We start from the raw sequence: 18,892 nt of genomic DNA, 5'->3' as shown, positions 1-18,892 counted from the left end.
GCCACTCATAGATATCACACTCCTTACTCTGTGCCTCTCACAGATCTCATACTTCTCACTCTGTGCCACACTGGAGGAGGGTCAATCTGTACCACTCTGGAGGGGGCTCACTCTGTGCCACATTAGAGGGGTCTCACAGTCTTCACTCCGTGCCACACTGGAGGGGGCTCACACTGTGCCACACACAGGTCTCACACTCCTCACTCTGCTACACTGGAAGGGGCTCACATTGTGCCACTCACAGATCTCACACCTCTAACACTGTGCCACACTGCAGGAGGGTCACTGTGCCACACTAGAGGGGTCTCACAGTTCTCACTCTGTGCCAAACTGGAGGGAGTGCACTCTGTTCCACTCACAGATCTCACACTCATCACTCTGTGGCACTCACAGATCTCACACTCCTCCTTCTGTGCCACACTGGAGGGGGCTCATTCTGTGCCACTCAGAGATCCTACAGCCCTCACTCTGCCACACTGGGGGGGGGGGAGACTGTCTCTGTCACCCATATACACACCTCACTCTGGGCCTCTCTGACTGGCTGCACCCCTAAGATCTCAATCTGCTGGCAGCTTATCTTTTCAGGGGAAGTAGAGGTGGGCAGCCCATGGTTGGAAGTGCCCCCCAGATCTACCCCTCGTGAACCCACGAATGAATGATGCTTGTGTGGTGACCTGGCAGCAGTCACCTGCTACAGCTTGGCATTGGCCGTGATGGGATGGACCTGAATGAACTTACCAGGGGTGTGTGGGCAAGGTGTTCAGGACTCGCTTGCTACTGGAAGCATTAGATGCAGCAGACGGATAGGGACTCATTACTCACCTGGAAAAGGAAGAGCTTGGTGTTAGGTGTGGAGGGCCTGCGGGGAGTTATGGCGATGCTGTTGGTGTCACCTGTGTCACCCTCGTGGATAGTGACGATCTTCAGGGTGGGCGAGGGGATGTGCAGGTGCGTGAGGCGGGCGTTCTTCAAGTGGTGGAAGTCACCCTCGGTCAGCGTGTATCTACAGCCAGGCAGGCAAACAAGACAGCAGTCGCGAGTCAGTGTGGACGCCTCCACCCATCCATACCCACATGTGAAATATTCACCATGTCACATCCAGCTATGGAAGTGTTTATCCCATGTCACCTCCAGCTGTGAAAGTCCCTCTCCATCTCACATACAGCCGTGGAAGCCCCCTCTCCATCTCTCCTTTAGTTATTGGAAGCCCCATCTCAAAGCCAAATCCAGCTGCAGAAGCCCCTCCTCCATGTCACTTCCAGCAGTGGAAGCCCTCCCTCATACCACCAGCAGTTGTGCAAGAATCTACCCTATGCAACACCCAGCTGTAAATGCCCCTCCTCCATGTCACATCCAGCTAAGGAAGTATTTACCCCATGACACATCCAGCTGTGGAAGTGTTTATCCCATGTCACCTCCAGCTGCGAAAGCCCCTCTCCATCTGTTCTTGGAAGCCCAATCTCAATGCCACGTTCAGCTGTGGAAGCCCCTCCCCATCCAACGTCCAGCTGTGGAAGCCCCACCCTATCTTGTTGACCTATGGAAGCCCCTCCCCATCTCTCATCTGGAATTCCTACTTCTCCAAATCATATAGGGGTGGAAGTTCTCATTCTCCGTTCATATCCATGTCCCAAAGTTTAATGCCCTGGTAACGCTCTCTTTATCAGGTGTTATGTCCAGGTGTGGATACCCAACCCTGAGCCCCACCCCAGCACTCTGCCTGCTTTCTGGCTGAACTGTCTAGCGGTGGACCTCCAATGCATCATCCTTTGGTGGACGTCTCTCTCACTGTTTGGTCTTTCAGCAGAATCCCCCACACAACTCTCCTTCAGTAGCCTCCTCCCCATGTATGACCAACTCCACCTGTACCCTGTGTGTTCTAGTAGAAGAGGCCCCTGCACTGTCCTCCCATATGTATGGCCCAGACAGGAAGACCACTAACAGGGCAGACAACCTCCAGGGGCAGCGTCTTATCCCTCTCCTCTACCCTCACCTGTCAAAGTCCCCAACACCCTTAAACCGCACCCCAGCACTGCTCGACTGTGGAAGCTACTCTTGCATAAAATGTGAAACCCTACTCCCTGCACCATGTGAAGTGGTACATTTCCTGCACCCTCCTTACCTCCTTCCCTTTTCTTGTGCCTTCTTGCCCTGGTCGAAGAGGGCTGCTTCATTGAAAGAGACACGCCGACCGGTGGAGCAGGTGGACAGGAAGCGCTCGGACTCAGCATCATGGTAGCTGGAGGCAGACAGACACTCCACCTCATCCACGCGGATTGTGATCTCTGCTGGACATGAAGGAGGAAACCAGACGTCAATGAAAACACCCGAAATAAGAAGACCACCACCAACATCCTGGGAATGGGGGACCAGTAGTAGCCCAGGCAAAGAGGAAACCTTCAGTGGCCAGACAATGAGAAACCACCAGCCGCCCAGACAATGAGAAACCACCAGCCGCCCAGACAATGAGAAACCACCAGCTGCCCAGACAATTAGAAACCACCAGCCGCCCAGACAATAAGAAACCACCATTCGCCAATACAATGAGAAACCACCATTCGCCAATACAATGAGAAACCACCAGCCGCTCAGACAATGAGAAACCACCACCCACCCAATGAGAAATCACCAGCCACCCAATGTACAACAAATAGGAGGCCAAACACGGAAAAAAACAGCACCAGTCTAACCATAGAGAAAGCCACCAGCATCCCAGACAAAAAAATGCTGAAAACGGCCCAGACAATGAGAAGACAGCAGGGGCCTCGACAAAAAGAGGCCCACCAGAAGCCCCAACAGTGAGAAACTAGCAGCAACCAAAGCAATGGAAAGACTATCAACAGCCCAGACAATGAATAACCTCCAGCAGCTGAGACCATGGGAAACCACTAGCAGCCTGGAAGACACCAACAGCCCAGACAACTAGCATCCTAGACAACGAGAAATCCAACAGCTGCCTACTCTATGAGAAACCACTAACAGTTCAGAAAATGAGAAGCCAACAACAACCCAGAAAATGAGAAACCACCTGCAGCAGCCTAAAGAGAAACCAGCAACAGCCTTGACAATGAGAAACCACCAGCAGCATAGACAATGGAAAGGCAACCAGCAGCCCAGACAACGCGAAGGCTTCCAACAACCCAGACAATAAGAACCACCTGGTAGCCTAGACAAAGAGAAGACCACCATCATCCCAGACAAACAAAACCACCAGCAGCCCAGACAACGAGAAACCACGAGTAGCCTAGACAATGTGAAGACCACCTGCAGCCTAGACATCAGGAAACAACCAACAGCTCAGACATTTAGAAAAAGGCAGCCGCTAAGATAATGAGAAATTATCAGCAGCCCGATGTAAAACCAACAGCAGTTCAATGAGAAACCACTGACTACACAGATAATGAGAAACCACCAGTAGCCAGGACAATGGGAAGTGCACCTGCCCACAAAAGTGAAGACCACCAGCAACCTAGACCATTAGACCTAACCAGAAGCCTAGACAACATGATCCCCCAGACAAAGAGAAACCAACAGCGTAGATAGTGTGAAACCACCATCAGCCCAGGTTTCTGGAAGACCACCAGCAGCCTAGAGAATGAGATATCACCCGCAGCTTTGACAAGGGGAAGACCACCAGCAGCCTAGGCAATGAGAAGTCTAACAGCAGCCCAGGGCGTGAGAAGACCACCGTCCACCCAGGATATATGAAACCACTATTCGCCCATACAATCAGAAGACCACCCACAGCCCAGACAATTAGACACTGTAGGAAGGTGCCTCTTTTGACATGGTCACCACACACACACTTTGTGCCTGGTTTCTAGTGCAATTTCAACTCTAAGTACACTGGGTCCCTGCTAAAAAGGTCCCCAGTGCCAGATCTCTTTACCTAAAATTGCACAGTTGTTTTTCCCAACTGCCAAACCTCTAGTTCCCTAGTAAATGGTACCCCTGGTACCTAGGGCATGGGGTACAAAAGGAAGGTCCCTGAGGGCTGCTTAACAGATTGTTCTCAGGGACCCTCTCGCTAAGTGCACACTGTGCTGCTTTCGCAGGCTCCATGTCTTGGTGCAGACCTGAAATGAAAACACAACATGGCACACAGGCTGTGTGCCATGTGCACTGCATGCTGCATGCAATATGTATAAGTCATCACTCTGGTAGGCCTTCTGGCCCTAAAGGCAGGGGTGCATAATATTCCTTGAGAGGGCTACATGCATGAGCAGCTAGGCCACGGCTATGTCTTTGTCGATTCTCAGACATAGTAAGTGAGCAGTGAAGCCATTTTAAGTACATGTGCTGGACACTGATCATTATGAGTTTCCCAGCTACATGATGCATTCACTGACAATAGGGATGTTTGGTATCAAACATCTCGTATTAATAAACCCTCACTGAATCCAGTGATGGATTTATGAATGCAACTTAAAGGCGTCCCCTTCAAACCGACCAACTCCTAGCGTGGGCACTCACTGGTCAAAACCAAGGCAACCACCTTAAGACAGAGTTCTGCCCCACCCTGAGGTGAGAGCCAGTGCTCTCGAGGGCTCAGAACAAAGGCCTGCTCTGGGCAGAGGTGTGACCTCCTCTCCCAGGCTGGATGGACATTCCAGGGCCGGGAGCTTCAAAGGCCTTGCCTCCTCTGAAATGCAACCCAGGCCTCTCCAAATGGTGGAGGAGGCTGACCCCCAATTCCTGGCCCCACTTTTGTCAACAGGACTGGCGGGAAAATTAAGTAAATTAAGAAGTGTGCCCACTTCATGCCAGTCCCACCCCTAGGGTGGACGAGCTGAAGTGGACACTACTTTTTAAATTCCTCCATCTTGCATGGAAGAAATTAGGCCAGTAGGGTTAGGGCTATGCCCATTTCCCAAAGGAAGGGGTCATAGAAAGGGTGTAGTCACTCTAAAGGTGAGTAGCCCATTGGCTACCATGTGGCACCCCCTGTAATGCCTCTAAATTCACTATTTAGGTGGCAACCCTGAACCCTAGAATCAGATTCTTGACAACCTAAGAAGAGCCGACTACTACAGCGTCGTAACAGCAGAGGAGACTACAGACACCAACTGACTTGGCCCCAGCCCTACCATCCTGTCTGCAGCCCTCTAAGAACCTGCAACAAAAGTCAGCCAGTCCTGCAGCCAGCAACCTCCAAAGTCTTGGGAGGACCGCCTGTCTTCAACAAAGACCAAGATCTCCCGTGGTCAGCAGACCTGTCCAGAAGAAACCAACTTTTAAAGACCAAGACCACAGCCCTAAGGAACCTTGAAACCGCATCCAGACGCACCTCTGCATATGACGCCCATGGCCCGAGTTCAAGTGGCCCACCTGTCCAGTGATCCCCAGCGATCCTGAGTCCACCGTGGGTTGACCCCTGCCTCCATGCCTGCAGCCTCAATCTGAAAACTACCTCCTGACAACCCAGTAAGCTGTTTTCCGACATCAAAGGACACAACTGCATCTGGAGCCCCTGGGCCTGGGGCGCTGGACTGATGGTGTCCCTGAGTCCTCCAACATCAGAACCTACCTGGGCAGCTGGGTGTTTCTTCGTCCACATTCCTGGCCTGAGCCTGAAGCTTTCTTCCAAAACTGATTCCCCATTGGTTAACATTGAAAGCCCGACCCTGTGTTGGCACTCTGCACCTGGCCGCCCTGTGCCACTGAGGGTGTAAGTTTGGTGCTATCTTTTGCGCCCCACCCCCACTATTATTTACCTCAACTCCAGGAGATCGACTCATGTCCTTGCTCTACTGACCTGGGAGCAGGGCATCTTCGGTTAGCCCCTGTCTACATAGGATAACCTTGGGCACCAGACGCTGTGTTGGCACTCTGCACCCTGCCGCCCCCGTGCCGCTGAGGGTGTAAGTTTGGTGCTGCCTTGTGGTCCCCACCCTCCCCCCAGTGCTTACCTTCACCCCATGAGACCAACCTCTGATGCTGCTTCTACTCACCTGTGAGCAGTGCATCTTCGGTTTCCCTCCACCCCCACCCACCCAGTCTCCATTGATTAACATTGGGCACTGACTCCGCATTCAACCTCTGCTCCCGGCTGCCCCCGTGCCGCTGCGGGTGCACTCTTGGTGCTGATCAGAACCTCGCCTGGTGTTGACCTAAACCCCGGAGGTTGGAATGGTGTTGGGTACTCACCTGCAAAACTGCGTCTTTGTTTCCCTCCGTAGGTTAACGTTGAAGACTCGGAACAATGCACTGACAATTTTTGAAACAGAAAAGTATTTTTATTTTAAAAACTGCTTCCCTAGTAACAAAGTTTTTTGGTTCAATGCATATATAAAAGCAAATTGTATTTTTCTACTTTGTTCTTGGATTTATTAATTGTGTGTCTCACTGCCTCTGTGAGTACAGGTGCTTAGCACAGCTCCTCGATAACCCTCCATGCTCGCTCACACTACCACAAACAGAGCTCTAGACCCATCTATTGCTGCCTCTGCAAACCCTTGGGGATTCACTGGACTCTCTGCAGAGTGTACTTCATTTTAGTGCACCATATAGAAAGCCAGCGTTCTACAGACACCATCGCTAGTCCAGGCAATGACAAGAACACCAGCAGCCCAGGCAATTGGAAGTCACCACCAGTCTAGGTGATGGGAAGACCGACAGCAACCCAGAAAATGAGTTGACCGACAGCAATAAAAGCAATGAGAAACCACTACCAGCCCAGATATTGGAAGGATCAGCAGCAGACCAGACAACGAGAAGGCTACCTGTAGGCCAATCGGCAGACCACAAGTAGCCTAGACAATAGAGCAACCAAAAGCAACCCAGATAATGAGAAGACCAATAGCAGTCCAAAGGAAGCGACCACCACCAGCCCAGGCCATTGAGAGACCATTTGCAACCAAGGCAGTGGAACTACCATCAACGGTCCAGGCAGTGCAACCACCACCAGGAGCAGAGAGAATGCAACGAGCACCAGTCACACAGACAGTGCAATGATCAATAGCTCAAGCGATGCAGGAACCACCTCTGGATCCAGTATGATAGCTCTCTTGTGCTAGTCCCACATTGGTTCGTTGTGTCCTTTTTCTTTGGGGTTTTCTTTCAGAGGTCATCTTTCTTCTTTAAAATGTTGCAACTAAAAACTGGTAATGCGACATGTGGGGACCCATCAGTGCACCCTCCCTCTACCGGGGTCCTTCCTTTATTTATGATTGCTTCCAAGAGTGGTGAACGCAGCAAGGTGAGCCTAAAGCACGTGATGGTCTTACAGTGAGGAATGAGACTACCAGTGGTGCCACTTCTGCAGTTACTGCTACGCGGGATGGGACTTGGAGAAGTAATGTTCTCCCATTGCTCGCGGTGAGGAATGAGACTACCAGAGGTGCCACTTCTGCAGTTACTGCTACGCGGGATGGGACTTGGAGAGGTAATGTTCTCCCAGTGCTCCCGCTGAGGAATGAGACTACCGGAGGTACCACTTCTGCAGTTACTGCTACGCAGGATGGGACTTGCAGAGGTAATGTTCTCCCAGTGCTCGCGGTGAGGAATGAGACTACCGGAGGTACCACTTCTGCAGTTACTGCTACGCGGGATGGGACTTGCAAAGGTAATGTTCTCCCAGTGCTCGCGGTGAGGAATGAGACTACCGGAGGTGCCACTTCTGCAGTTACGCGGGATGGGACTTGCAGAGGTAATGTTCTCCCAGTGCTCGCGGTGAGGAATGAGACTACAGGAGGTGCCACTTCTGCAGTTACTGCTACGCGGGATGGGACTTGGAGAGGTAATGTTCTCCCAGTGCTCACGGTGAGGAATGAGACTACCGGAGGTACCACTTCTGCAGTTACTGCTACGCGGGATGGGACTTGGAGAGGTAATGTTCTCCCAGTGCTCGCGGTGAGGAATGAGACTACCAGTGGTGCCACTTCTGCAGTTACTGCTATGCGGGATGGGACCTGCACAGGTAATGTTCTCCCAGTGCTCGCAGTGAGGAATGAGACTACCGGAGGTACCACTTCTACAGTTACGCGGGATGGGACTTGCAGAGGTAATGTTCTCCCAGCGCTCGCGGTGAGGAATGAGACTACCAGAGGTACCACTTCTGCAGTTACTGCTACGTGGGATGGGACTTGCAGAGGTAATGTTCTCCCAGTGCTCGCGGTGAGGAATGAGACTACCGGAGGTGCCACTTCTGCAGTTACGCGGGATGGGACTTGCAGAGGTAATGTTCTCCCAGCGCTCGCGGTGAGGAATGAGACTACCAGAGGTACCACTTCTGCAGTTACTGCTACGTGGGATGGGACTTGCAGAGGTAATGTTCTCCCAGTGCTCGCGGTGAGGAATGAGACTACCGGAGGTGCCACTTCTGCAGTTACGCGGGATGGGACTTGCAGAGGTAATGTTCTCCCAGTGCTCGCGGTGAGGAATGAGACTACAGGAGGTGCCACTTCTGCAGTTACTGCTACGTGGGATGGGACTTGCAGAGGTAATGTTCTCCCAGTGCTCGCGGTGAGGAATGAGACTACCGGAGGTGCCACTTCTGCAGTTACGCGGGATGGGACTTGCAGAGGTAATGTTCTCCCAGTGCTCGCGGTGAGGAATGAGACTACCGGAGGTGCCACTTCTGTAGTTACGCGGGATGGGACTTGCAGAGGTAATGTACTGCCAGTGCTCGCGGTGAGGAATGAGACTACCGGAGGTACCACTTCTGCAGTTACTGCTACGCGGGATGGGACTTGCAGAGGTAATGTTCTCCCAGTGCTCGCGGTGAGGAATGAGACTACCGGAGGTGCCGCTTCTGCAGTTACGCGGGATGGGACTTGCAGAGGTAATGTTCTCCCAGTGCTCGCGGTGAGGAATGAGACTACCGGAGGTGCCAGTTCTGCAGTTACTGCTACGCAGGATGGGACTTGGAGAGGTAATGTTCTCCCAGTGCTCGTGGTGAGGAATGAGACTACCGGAGGTACCACTTCTGCAGTTACTGCTACGCGGGATGGGACTTGCAGAGGTAATGTTCTCCCAGTGCTCGCGGTGAGGAACGAGACTACCGGAGGTGCCACTTCTGCAGTTACACGGGATGGGACTTGCAGAGGTAATGTTCTCCCAGTGCTCGCAATGAGGAATGAGACTACCGGAGGTGCCACTTCTGCAGTTACTGCTACGCGGGATGGGACTTGGAGAGGTAATGTTCTCCCAGTGCTCGCGGTGAGGAATGAGACTACCGAAGGTACCACTTCTGCAGTTACTGCTACGCGGGATGGGACTTGGAGAGGTAATGTTCTCCCAGTGCTCGCGGTGAGGAATGAGACTACCAGTGGTGCCACTTCTGCAGTTACTGCTACGCGGGATGGGACCTGCACAGGTAATGTTCTCCCAGTGCTCGCAGTGAGGAATGAGACTATCGGAGGTACCACTTCTGCAGTTACTGCTACGCAGGATGGGACTTGCAGAGGTAATGTCCTCCCAGTGCTCACGGTAAGGAATGAGACTACCGGAGGTACCACTTCTGCAGTTACTGCTACGCGGAATGGGACTTGCAGAGGTAATGTCCTCCCATTGCTCGCGGTGAGGAATGAGACTACCGGAGGTGCCACTTCTGCAGTTACGCGGGATGGGACTTGCAGAGGTAATGTTCTGCAAGTGCTCGCGGTGAGGAATGAGACTACCGGAGGTACCACTTCTGCAGTTACTGCTACGCGGGATGGGACTTGCAGAGGTAATGTTCTCCCAGTGCTCGCGGTGAAGAATGAGACTACCGAAGGTGCCACTTCTGCAGTTACGCGGGATGGGACTTGCAGAGGTAATGTTCTCCCAGTGCTCGCGGTGAGGAATGAGACTACCGGAGGTGCCACTTCTGCAGTTACTGCTACACGGGATGGGACTTGGAGAGGTAATGTTCTCCCAGTGCTCGCGGTGAGGAATGAGACTACCGGAGGTACCACTTCTGCAGTTACTGCTACGTGGGATGGGACTTGCAGAGGTAATGTTCTCCTAGCGCTCGCGGTGAGGAATGAGACTACCGGAGGTGCCACTTCTGCAGTTACGCGGGATGGGACTTGCAGAGGTAATGTTCTCCCAGTGCTCGCGGTGAGGAATAAGACTACTGGAGGTACCACTTCTGCAGTTACTGCTACGCGGGATGGGACTTGGAGAGGTAATGTTCTCCCAGTGCTCGCGGTGAGGAATGAGACTACCGGAGGTACCACTTCTGCAGTTACTGCTACGCGGGATGGGACTTGGAGAGGTAATGTTCTCCCAGTGCTCGCGGTGAGGAATGAGACTACCAGTGGTGCCACTTCTGCAGTTACTGCTACGCGGGATGGGACCTGCACAGGTAATGTTCTCCCAGTGCTCGCAGTGAGGAATGAGACTACTGGAGGTATCACTTCTGCAGTTACTGCTACGCGGAATGGGACTTGCAGAGGTAATGTCCTCCCAGTGCTCACGGTGAGGAATGAGACTACCGGAGGTGCCACTTCTGCAGTTACGCGGGATGGGACTTGCAGAGGTAATGTTCTGCCAGTGCTCGCGGTGAGGAATGAGACTACCGGAGGTACCACTTCTGCAGTTACTGCTACGCGGGATGGGACTTGCAGAGGTAATGTTCTCCCAGTGCTCGCGGTGAGGAATGAGACTACCGGAGGTGCCACTTCTGCAGTTACTGCTACACGGGATGGGACTTGGAGAGGTAATGTTCTCCCAGTGCTCACGGTGAGGAATGAGACTACCGGAGGTACCACTTCTGCAGTTACTGCTACGTGGGATGGGACTTGCAGAGGTAATGTTCTCCCAGCGCTCGCGGTGAGGAATGAGACTACCGGAGGTGCCACTTCTGCAGTTACTGCTACGCGGGATAGGACTTGGAGAGGTAATGTTCTCCCAGTGCTCGCGGTGAGGAATGAGACTACCAGTGGTGCCACTTCTGCAGTTACTGCTATGCGGTATGGGACCTGCAGAGGTAATGTTCTCCCAGTGCTCGCGGTGAGGAATGAGACTACCAGAGGTGCCACTTCTGCAGTTACGCGGGATGGGACTTGCAGAGGTAATGTTCTCCCAGTGCTCGCAGTGAGGAATGTGACTACCGGAGGTACCACTTCTGCAGTTATTGCTACGCAGGATGGGACTTGCAGAGGTAATGTTCTCCCAGTGCTCGCGGTGAGGAATGAGACTACCGGAGGTGCCACTTCTTCAGTTACGCGGGATGGGACTTGCAGAGGTAATTTTCTCCCAGTGCTCGCGGTGAGGAATGAGACTACCAGAGGTGCCACTTCTGCACTTACTGCTACGCGGGATGGGATTTGCAGAGGTAATGTTCTCCCAGTGCCCGCGGTGAGGAATGAGACTACCGGAGGTGCCACTTCTGCAGTTACGCAGGATGGGACTTGCAGAGGTAATGTTCTCCCAGTGCTCGCGATGAGGAATGAGACTACCGGAGGTGCCACTTCTGCAGTTACTGCTACGAGGGATGGGACTTGGAGAGGTAATGTTCTCCCAGTGCTCGCGGTGAGGAATGAGACTACCGAAGGTAACACTTCTGCAGTTACTGCTACGCGGGATGGGACTTGGAGAGGTAATGTTCTCCCAGTGCTCGCGGTGAGGAATGAGACTACCAGTGGTGCCACTTCTGCAGTTACTGCTACGCGGGATGGGACCTGCACAGGTAATGTTCTCCCAGTTCTTGCAGTGAGGAATGAGACTACCGGAGGTACCACTTCTGCAGTTACTGCTACGCAGAATGGGACTTGCAGAGGTAATGTCCTCCCAGTGCTCACGGTGAGGAATAAGACTACCGGAGGTACCACTTCTGCAGTTACTGCTACGCGGAATGGGACTTGCAGAGGTAATGTCCTCCCAGTGCTCGCAGTGAGGAATGAGACTACCGGAGGTGCCACTTCTGCAGTTACGCGGGATGGGACTTGCAGAGGTAATGTTCTGCCAGTGCTCGCGGTGAGGAATGAGACTACCGGAGGTACCACTTCTGCAGTTACTGCTACGCGGGATGGGACTTGCAGAGGTAATGTTCTCCCAGTGCTCGCGGTGAAGAATGAGACTACCGGAGGTGCCACTTCTGCAGTTACGCGGGATGGGACTTGCAGAGGTAATGTTCTCCCAGTGCTCGCGGTGAGGAATGAGACTCCCGGAGGTGCCACTTCTGCAGTTACTGCTACGCGGGATGGGACTTGGTGAGGTAATGTTCTCCCAGTGCTCGCGGTGAGGAATGAGACTCCCGGAGGTGCCACTTCTGCAGTTACTGCTACGCGGGATGGGACTTGGTGAGGTAATGTTCTCCCAGTGCTCGCGGTGAGGAATGAGACTCCCGGAGGTGCCACTTCTGCAGTTACTGCTACGCGGGATGGGACTTGGTGAGGTAATGTTCTCCCAGTGCTCGCGGTGAGGAATGAGACTCCCGGAGGTGCCACTGCTGCAGTTACTGCTACGCGGGATGGGACTTGGTGAGGTAATGTTCTCCCAGTGCTCGCGGTGAGGAATGAGACTACCAGAGGTACCACTTCTGCAGTTACGCGGGATGGGACTTGCAGAGCTAATGTTCTCCCAGTGCTCTCACTGAAGGACAGAACTGACAAATGTCCTGCGATTGCAGTGACTGCACTGCAGGATGAGGTAACTAGAGAAGCCGCTCCTGCACTGCAGGTTGGTAACTATCAGATGTGCTGCTTTTGCAGTGCTCCCACTGCATGATGGAGTGTTAAGAGTGCTCTTTTTCAGCTCCTGCAGTGTAAGATTGGCCAGAAGAGCCTTGTTTGCAGTGTAGGGGCTGCTCTTGCAGTGATTGCAGTGCAGGTTGGGAGTAGCAGGGGAGCTGCTCTTGAAGTGCTCAGCGGCAGGATGGCACTAACAGAGGAGCTAGTTTTGCAGTGCTCTCACTACATAATTACATTGGCAGGAGTGATGCTTTTGCAGTGCTTACAGTGCGGCATGGAACTAGCAGGGGAGCAGTGATTGCAGGGCAGGATGGGACTAGCAGAAATGCTGTTCTTGCAGTGCTGACAGTGTAAGAACCTGTCTTGCAGCTGATCTTGCAGTGCTCGCAGTGCAGGATGGAACTGACAGAGGTGCTGCTCTTGCAGTGCTCGCAGTGTAGGATGGGTGGGACTAGCACAGGAGGTGCTCTTGCAGTGCTCAATAGATGACGAGATTAGTAGGGGGGCTACTCTTGCAGTGCCCGCAGTGCAGGATGGGAGCAGCAGCGGAGCTGCTCTTGCAGTAAATGCAGTGCAGGGGGTGCTCTCTTTTGGTGGGGCGGGGCAGGCGGTGCTCCCTCTTGGCGGGGAGGGGGTGCTCTCTCTTTGTGGGGAGGGGCAGTCAGTACTCTCTCTTGATGGGGGGGTGGGGCAGGGGGTGCTCTCTCTTGAAGAGGGGGCGGAGTGGTCTCTCTTTGGGGAGGCTGCAGTGGGTGCTCTCTCTTGGTGGGGAGGGGGCCGGGGCATGCTCTTTCTGTGGAGAGAGTGCAGGGGTGCTCTCTGTAGGGAGGGGGCAGAGGGTGCTCTCACTTGGTGGGGAGGGGGGAGCTCTCTCTTGGTGGGGAGGGGGCTGGGCGTGCTCTCTCTGTGGAGAGAGTGCAGGGGGTGCTCTCTGTAGGGGGTGGGCAGAGGGTGCTCTCTCTTGATGGGGAGGGGATAGGGGGTGCTCTCTTTTGGTGGGGAGGGGTTGCTCTCTCTGTGGGAGGGGGGCCTTCTCTTGGTGGGGGATGCAGGTGGTGCTCTCTCTCGGTGGGGAGGGGGTACTCTCTTGGTGGAGGGGAGTACTTTCTCGGTGGGGCGGGGGGTACAGGAGGTACTCACCGTGGGGGGGTCCTGCCTCCTCCAGGTAGGTGGTGTTGGTTTTCTCTGGATCGTCGCTGGCTCTGGAGAGGAGAAGAGGAGGGAGAGAGGGTGAGAAGGAGCTACAGGAAGGAGAGAGATGGAGAGAGAGAGGAGAAGGGGAGAGAGAGATGGAGGGAGAGAGGAGAAGGGGAGAGAGAGATGGAGGGAGAGAGGAGAAGGGGAGGGAGAGAGGAGAAGGGGCGGAAGAGAGGAGAAGGGGAGGTGCAGAGAGGGTGAGAAGGAGCCACAGGAAGGAGAAGGGGAGGGAGAGAGGAGAAGGGGAGAGAGAGAGAGGACTTGTAGCACAGGCTGGTGGCTCTAAGAGGCCTGTGAGAGGCCGACCCCAGAATGGCATGAGTACTGAGCCGGGGGGGAGGGGTGTGCGGGCGAGACAGTACCGCAGTCTCCTCTTAGACCCTGCCCTCCACTCACCCTCTTCCCTGGGCACTAGCCTGCATTGCCCTCCCCGTGCCAGGGAATAGTCAGCCTTCATCTCGCCCCCGGCTTAGGCACTAGCTGGTGTCACCCTTCTCGACGCAAAGGATAGTCTGCCATCATCTTCTCCCCTCCTCCTAGGGCGCTAGCCTGAGCCGCCCCACCTGGTGCAGAGAAGAGTCTGGCCCTACCTCCCCAGAGCACAGGCTGGTCTGACCTCATCCCGCTCCCTCCTCCTAGGGCACTAGGCTGCACCACCCTCCCTGGTGCAGAGAAGAGTCTGGCCCTACCGCCTCAGAGCACAGGCTGGTGTGACCTCACCCCACTCCCTCCTCCTAGGGCGCTAGCCTGAGCCGCCCTCCCTGGTGCAGAGAAGAGTCTGGCCCTACCTCCCCAGAGCACAGGCTGGTGTGACCTCATCCCGCTCCCTCCTCCTAGGGCACTAGCCTGAGCCGCCCTCCCTGGTGCAGAGAAGAGTCTGGCCCTACCGCCTCAGAGCACAGGCTGGTGTGACCTCACCCCACTCCCTCCTCCTAGGGCGCTAGCCTGAGCCGCCCTCCCTGGTGCAGAGAAGAGTCTGGCCCTACCTCCCCAGAGCACAGGCTGGTGTGACCTCATCCCGCTCCCTCCTCCTAGGGCACTAGCCTGAGCCGCCCTCCCTGGTGCAGAGAAGAGTCTGGCCCTACCGCCTCAGAGCACAGGCTGGTGTGACCTCACCCCACTCCCTCCTCCTAGGGCGCTAGCCTGAGCCGCCCTCCCTGGTGCAGAGAAGAGTCTGGCCCTACCTCCCCAGAGCACAGGCTGGTGTGACCTCATCCCGCTCCCTCCTCCTAGGGCACTAGCCTGAGCCGCCCTCCCTGGTGCAGAGAAGAGTCTGGCCCTACCTCCCAAGAGCACATGCTGGTGTGACCTCACCCCACTCCCTCCTCCTAGGGCACTAGCCTACGTCGCCTTCCCGGCACGGAGAAGAGTCTGGCCCTACCTCCCCAGGGCACAAGCTGGTGTGACCTCATCCCGCTCCCTCCTCCTAGGGCACTAGCCTGGGCCGCCCTCCCTGGTGCAAAGAAGAGTCTGGCCCTACCTCCCCAGGGCACATGCTGGTGTGACCTCATCCCGCTCCCTCCTCCTAGGGCGCTAGCCTAAGCCGCCCTCCCTGGTGCAGAGAAAAGTCTGCCCTCATCTTGCCTCTCCACCTAGGGCAGTAGCCTGATCCATCCTTCCTGCCTCACAGCATGGTCTGCCCTCATCCCGCCCCCTCCATGGGCACTAACCGGAGCCGCCCTCCCTGGTGCAGAGGGCGGTGGAGCCTCTGCCCAGCGCGCTCACCTGGAGTAGCGGCGATCAGCCTCACAGCACCTGCGGCAGATGATCAGCAGGCCTGAGAGGATGACCAGTGTGCCCCCGATGAAGACGGAGAGCAGGACCAGCAGGAGAACGTAGCCATCTTGCTTGCCTTCCTCGCTGGGGGCGGCCTGTAAAGAGAGAGTAGAGAAAGGGATCATCTTGCTGCACTGCATGAGGGGGTGGGGGCAGGGTGCTGCACGGCAAGAGACACTGCACAGCATACCAAGGTCTGCTACCAAGGGAGACACAGCATGCATACCAGAGCCTGGAACTAAGGGAGACTCTGCACTGCATACCAGACGACGCTGCACTGCATACCAGAGCCTGGAACTAAGGGAGACACTGCACTGCATACCAGAGCCTGGAACTAAGGGAGACTCTGCACTGCATACCAGACGACGCTGCACTGCATACCAGAGCCTGGAACTAAGGGAGACACTGCACTGCATACCAGACGACGCTGCACTGCATACCACAGCCTGGAACTAAGGGAGACTCTGCACTGCATACCAGAGCCTGGAACTAAGGGAGCCTCTGCACTGCATACCAGAGCCTGGAACTAAGGGAGCCTCTGCACTGCATACCAGAGCCTGGAACTAAGAGAGCCTCTGCACTGCATACCAGACGACGCTGCACTGCATACCAGAGCCTGGAACTAAGGGACACTCTGCACTGCATACCAGAGCCTGGAATTAAGGGAGACTCAGCACTGCATACCAGAGCCTGCAACTAAGGGAGACACAGCACTGCATACCAGAGCCTGGAAATAGGGGAGACGCTGCACTGCATACCAGAGCTTGGAACTAAGGGAGCCTCTGCACTGCATACCAGACGACGCTGCACTGCATTCCAGAGCCTGGAACTAAGGGAGACTCTGCACTGCATACCAGAGCCTGGAACTAAGGGAGACACAGCACTGCATACCAGAGCCTGCAACTAAGGGAGACACAGCACTGCATACCAGAGCCTGGAAATAGGGGAGACGCTGCACTGCATACCAGAGCTTGGAACTAAGGGAGCCTCTGCACTGCATACCAGAGCCTGGAACTAAGGGAGACACAGAACTGCATACCAGAGCCTGGAAATAAGGGAGACACTGCACTGCATACCAGAGCTTGGAACTAAGGGAGACTCTGCACTGCATACCAGAGCCTGGAACTAAGGGAGACACTGCACTGCATACCAGAGCCTGGAACTAAGGGAGACACAGCACTGCATACCAGACGACGCTGCACTGCATACCAGAGCCTGGAACTAAGGGAGACGCTGCACTGCATACCAGAGCTTGGAACTAAGGGAGACACAGCACTGCATACCAGAGCCTGGAACTAAGGGAGACTCTGCACTGCATACCAGAGCCTGGAACTAAGGGAGACACAGCACTGCATACCAGACGATGCTGCACTGCATACTAGAGCCTGGAACTAAGGGAGACACTGCACTGCATACAATAGCCTGACAATAAGGGAGACGCTGCACTGCATACCAGAGTTTGGAACTAAGGTAGACTCTGCACTGCATACCAGAGCCTGGAACTAAGGGAGACACTGCACTGCATACCAGAGGCTGGAACTAAGGGAGCCTCTGCACTGCATACCAGAGCCTGGAACTAAGGGAGATACTGCACTGCATACCAGAGCCTGGAACTAAGGGAGACACAGCACTGCATACCAGACGATGCTACACTGCATACCAGAGCCTGGAACTAAGGGAGACACAGCACTGCATACCAGAGCCTGGAAATAAGGGAGACGCTGCACTGCATACCAGAGTTTGGAACTAAGGTAGACACTGCACTGCATACCAGTGCTGCACTGCAAGAGACACTGTGCAGCATACCAAGGTCTGGTACTGAGGGAGACAGCACTGCATGACAGAGCCTGGAACTAAGGGAGACACAGCACTGCATACCAGACGACACTGCACTGCATACTAGAGCCTGGAACTAAGGGAGACATTGCACTGTATACCAGAGCCTGGAACTAAGGGAGACACAGCACTGCATACTAGATGACGCTGCACTGCATACCAGAGCCTGGAATTAAGGGAGACACTGCACTGCATACCAGAGCTTGTAACTAAGGGAGACACAGCACTGCATACCAGACAATGCTGCACTGCATACCAGAGCCTGGAACTAAGGGAGCCTCTGCACTGCATACCAGAGCCTGGAACTAAGGGAGACACTGCACTGGGAGCCTCTGCACTGCATACCAGAGCCTGGAACTAAGGGAGATACTGCACTGCATAACAGAGCCTGGAACTAAGGGAGACACAGCACTGCATACCAGATGACGCTGCACTGCATACCAGAGCCTGGAACTAAAGGAGACACAGCACTGCATACCAGAGCCTGGAAATAAGAGAGACGCTGTACTGCATACCAGAGTTTGGAACTAAGGTAGACACTGCACTGCATACCAGTGCTGCACTGCAAGAGACACTGTGCAGCATACCAAGGTCTGTTACTGAGGGAGACAGCACTGCATGACAGAGCCTGGAACTAAGGCAAACACTGCACTGCCTGCCAAGGGAGGTACTATGCTGCCAGAGACACTGCACTGCATGCCAAGGGAGCAAATGCACTGCATGCTAGTGTCTGGAACTAAGGGAGAGACAGTACTGCATGCTAGTGCCTGGAATTGAGGCAGACACAGCATGTTAGTGTTTGGAACTAAGGTAGACACTGCACTGCAAACCGGTGCTGCACTGCAAGAGACACTGTGTAGCATACCGATGTCTCGTACCAAGGGGTACACAGCATTGCATACCAGAGCCTGGAACTAAAGCAGAAACTGCACTGCATACTAGTGTCTGGAACTACGACAGACACCACAGTGCATACTGGAGCTGCATTGCAAGACACATTTTGGAACATACCAAGGTCTGGTATTTAGGGACAGAGCACTGCATGCAAGAGCCTGGACTAAGGCAGAAACTGAACTTCATGCTAGTGTCTGGAACTAAGGCAGACACAGCACTGCATACTATTGCTGCACTGCAAGACACACTTTAGAGCATACCAGGGTCTGCTACAGAGGGACAGAGCACTGCATGCAAGAGCCTGGTCTCAGGCAGAAACTGCACTGCATGCTAGTGTCTGGAACTAAGGCAGACACCGCACTGCATACTGGTGATGACCTGAAAGACACACTTTGGAGCATACCAAGGTCTGGTACTCAGGGACAGACCACTGCATGCCAGAACCTACAACTAAGGCAGACACTGCACTGCATGCTAGTGTCTGGAACTAAAGCAGACACTGCATTGAAAACCGGTGCTGCACTGTAGGAGATACTGCAACATACCAAGGTCTGGTACCAAGGGAGACACAG

General features: G+C 54.5%; 1 protein-coding gene across 3 annotated transcripts in view; it reads right to left on the bottom strand.

Annotated features, from left to right (window-relative positions):
* CBARP (CACN subunit beta associated regulatory protein) overlaps positions 1–18,892 on the bottom strand; it is a 209,085-nt gene that overhangs the window by 30,730 nt on the left and 159,463 nt on the right. For 2 of the 3 annotated variants that reach the window (XM_069217088.1, XM_069217087.1), the window contains exons 3-6: positions 15,540–15,685; positions 13,758–13,819; positions 2,123–2,288; positions 823–1,003 (exon numbers count right to left, since the gene is read on the bottom strand). In XM_069217088.1, coding sequence (XP_069073189.1) covers positions 823–1,003; positions 2,123–2,288; positions 13,758–13,819; positions 15,540–15,685 — 555 coding nt within the window. The remainder of the gene's footprint in view (positions 1–822; positions 1,004–2,122; positions 2,289–13,757; positions 13,820–15,539; positions 15,686–18,892) is intronic. The other variant, XM_069217089.1, reaches the window with a different exon arrangement.

Source organism: Pleurodeles waltl, chromosome 12 (genome assembly GCF_031143425.1).
Source record: "Pleurodeles waltl isolate 20211129_DDA chromosome 12, aPleWal1.hap1.20221129, whole genome shotgun sequence".
Taxonomy (NCBI): domain Eukaryota; kingdom Metazoa; phylum Chordata; class Amphibia; order Caudata; family Salamandridae; genus Pleurodeles; species Pleurodeles waltl.
Note: the sequence above shows the minus strand (reverse complement) of the source record. Positions and strands in the feature narration are given on the sequence as shown.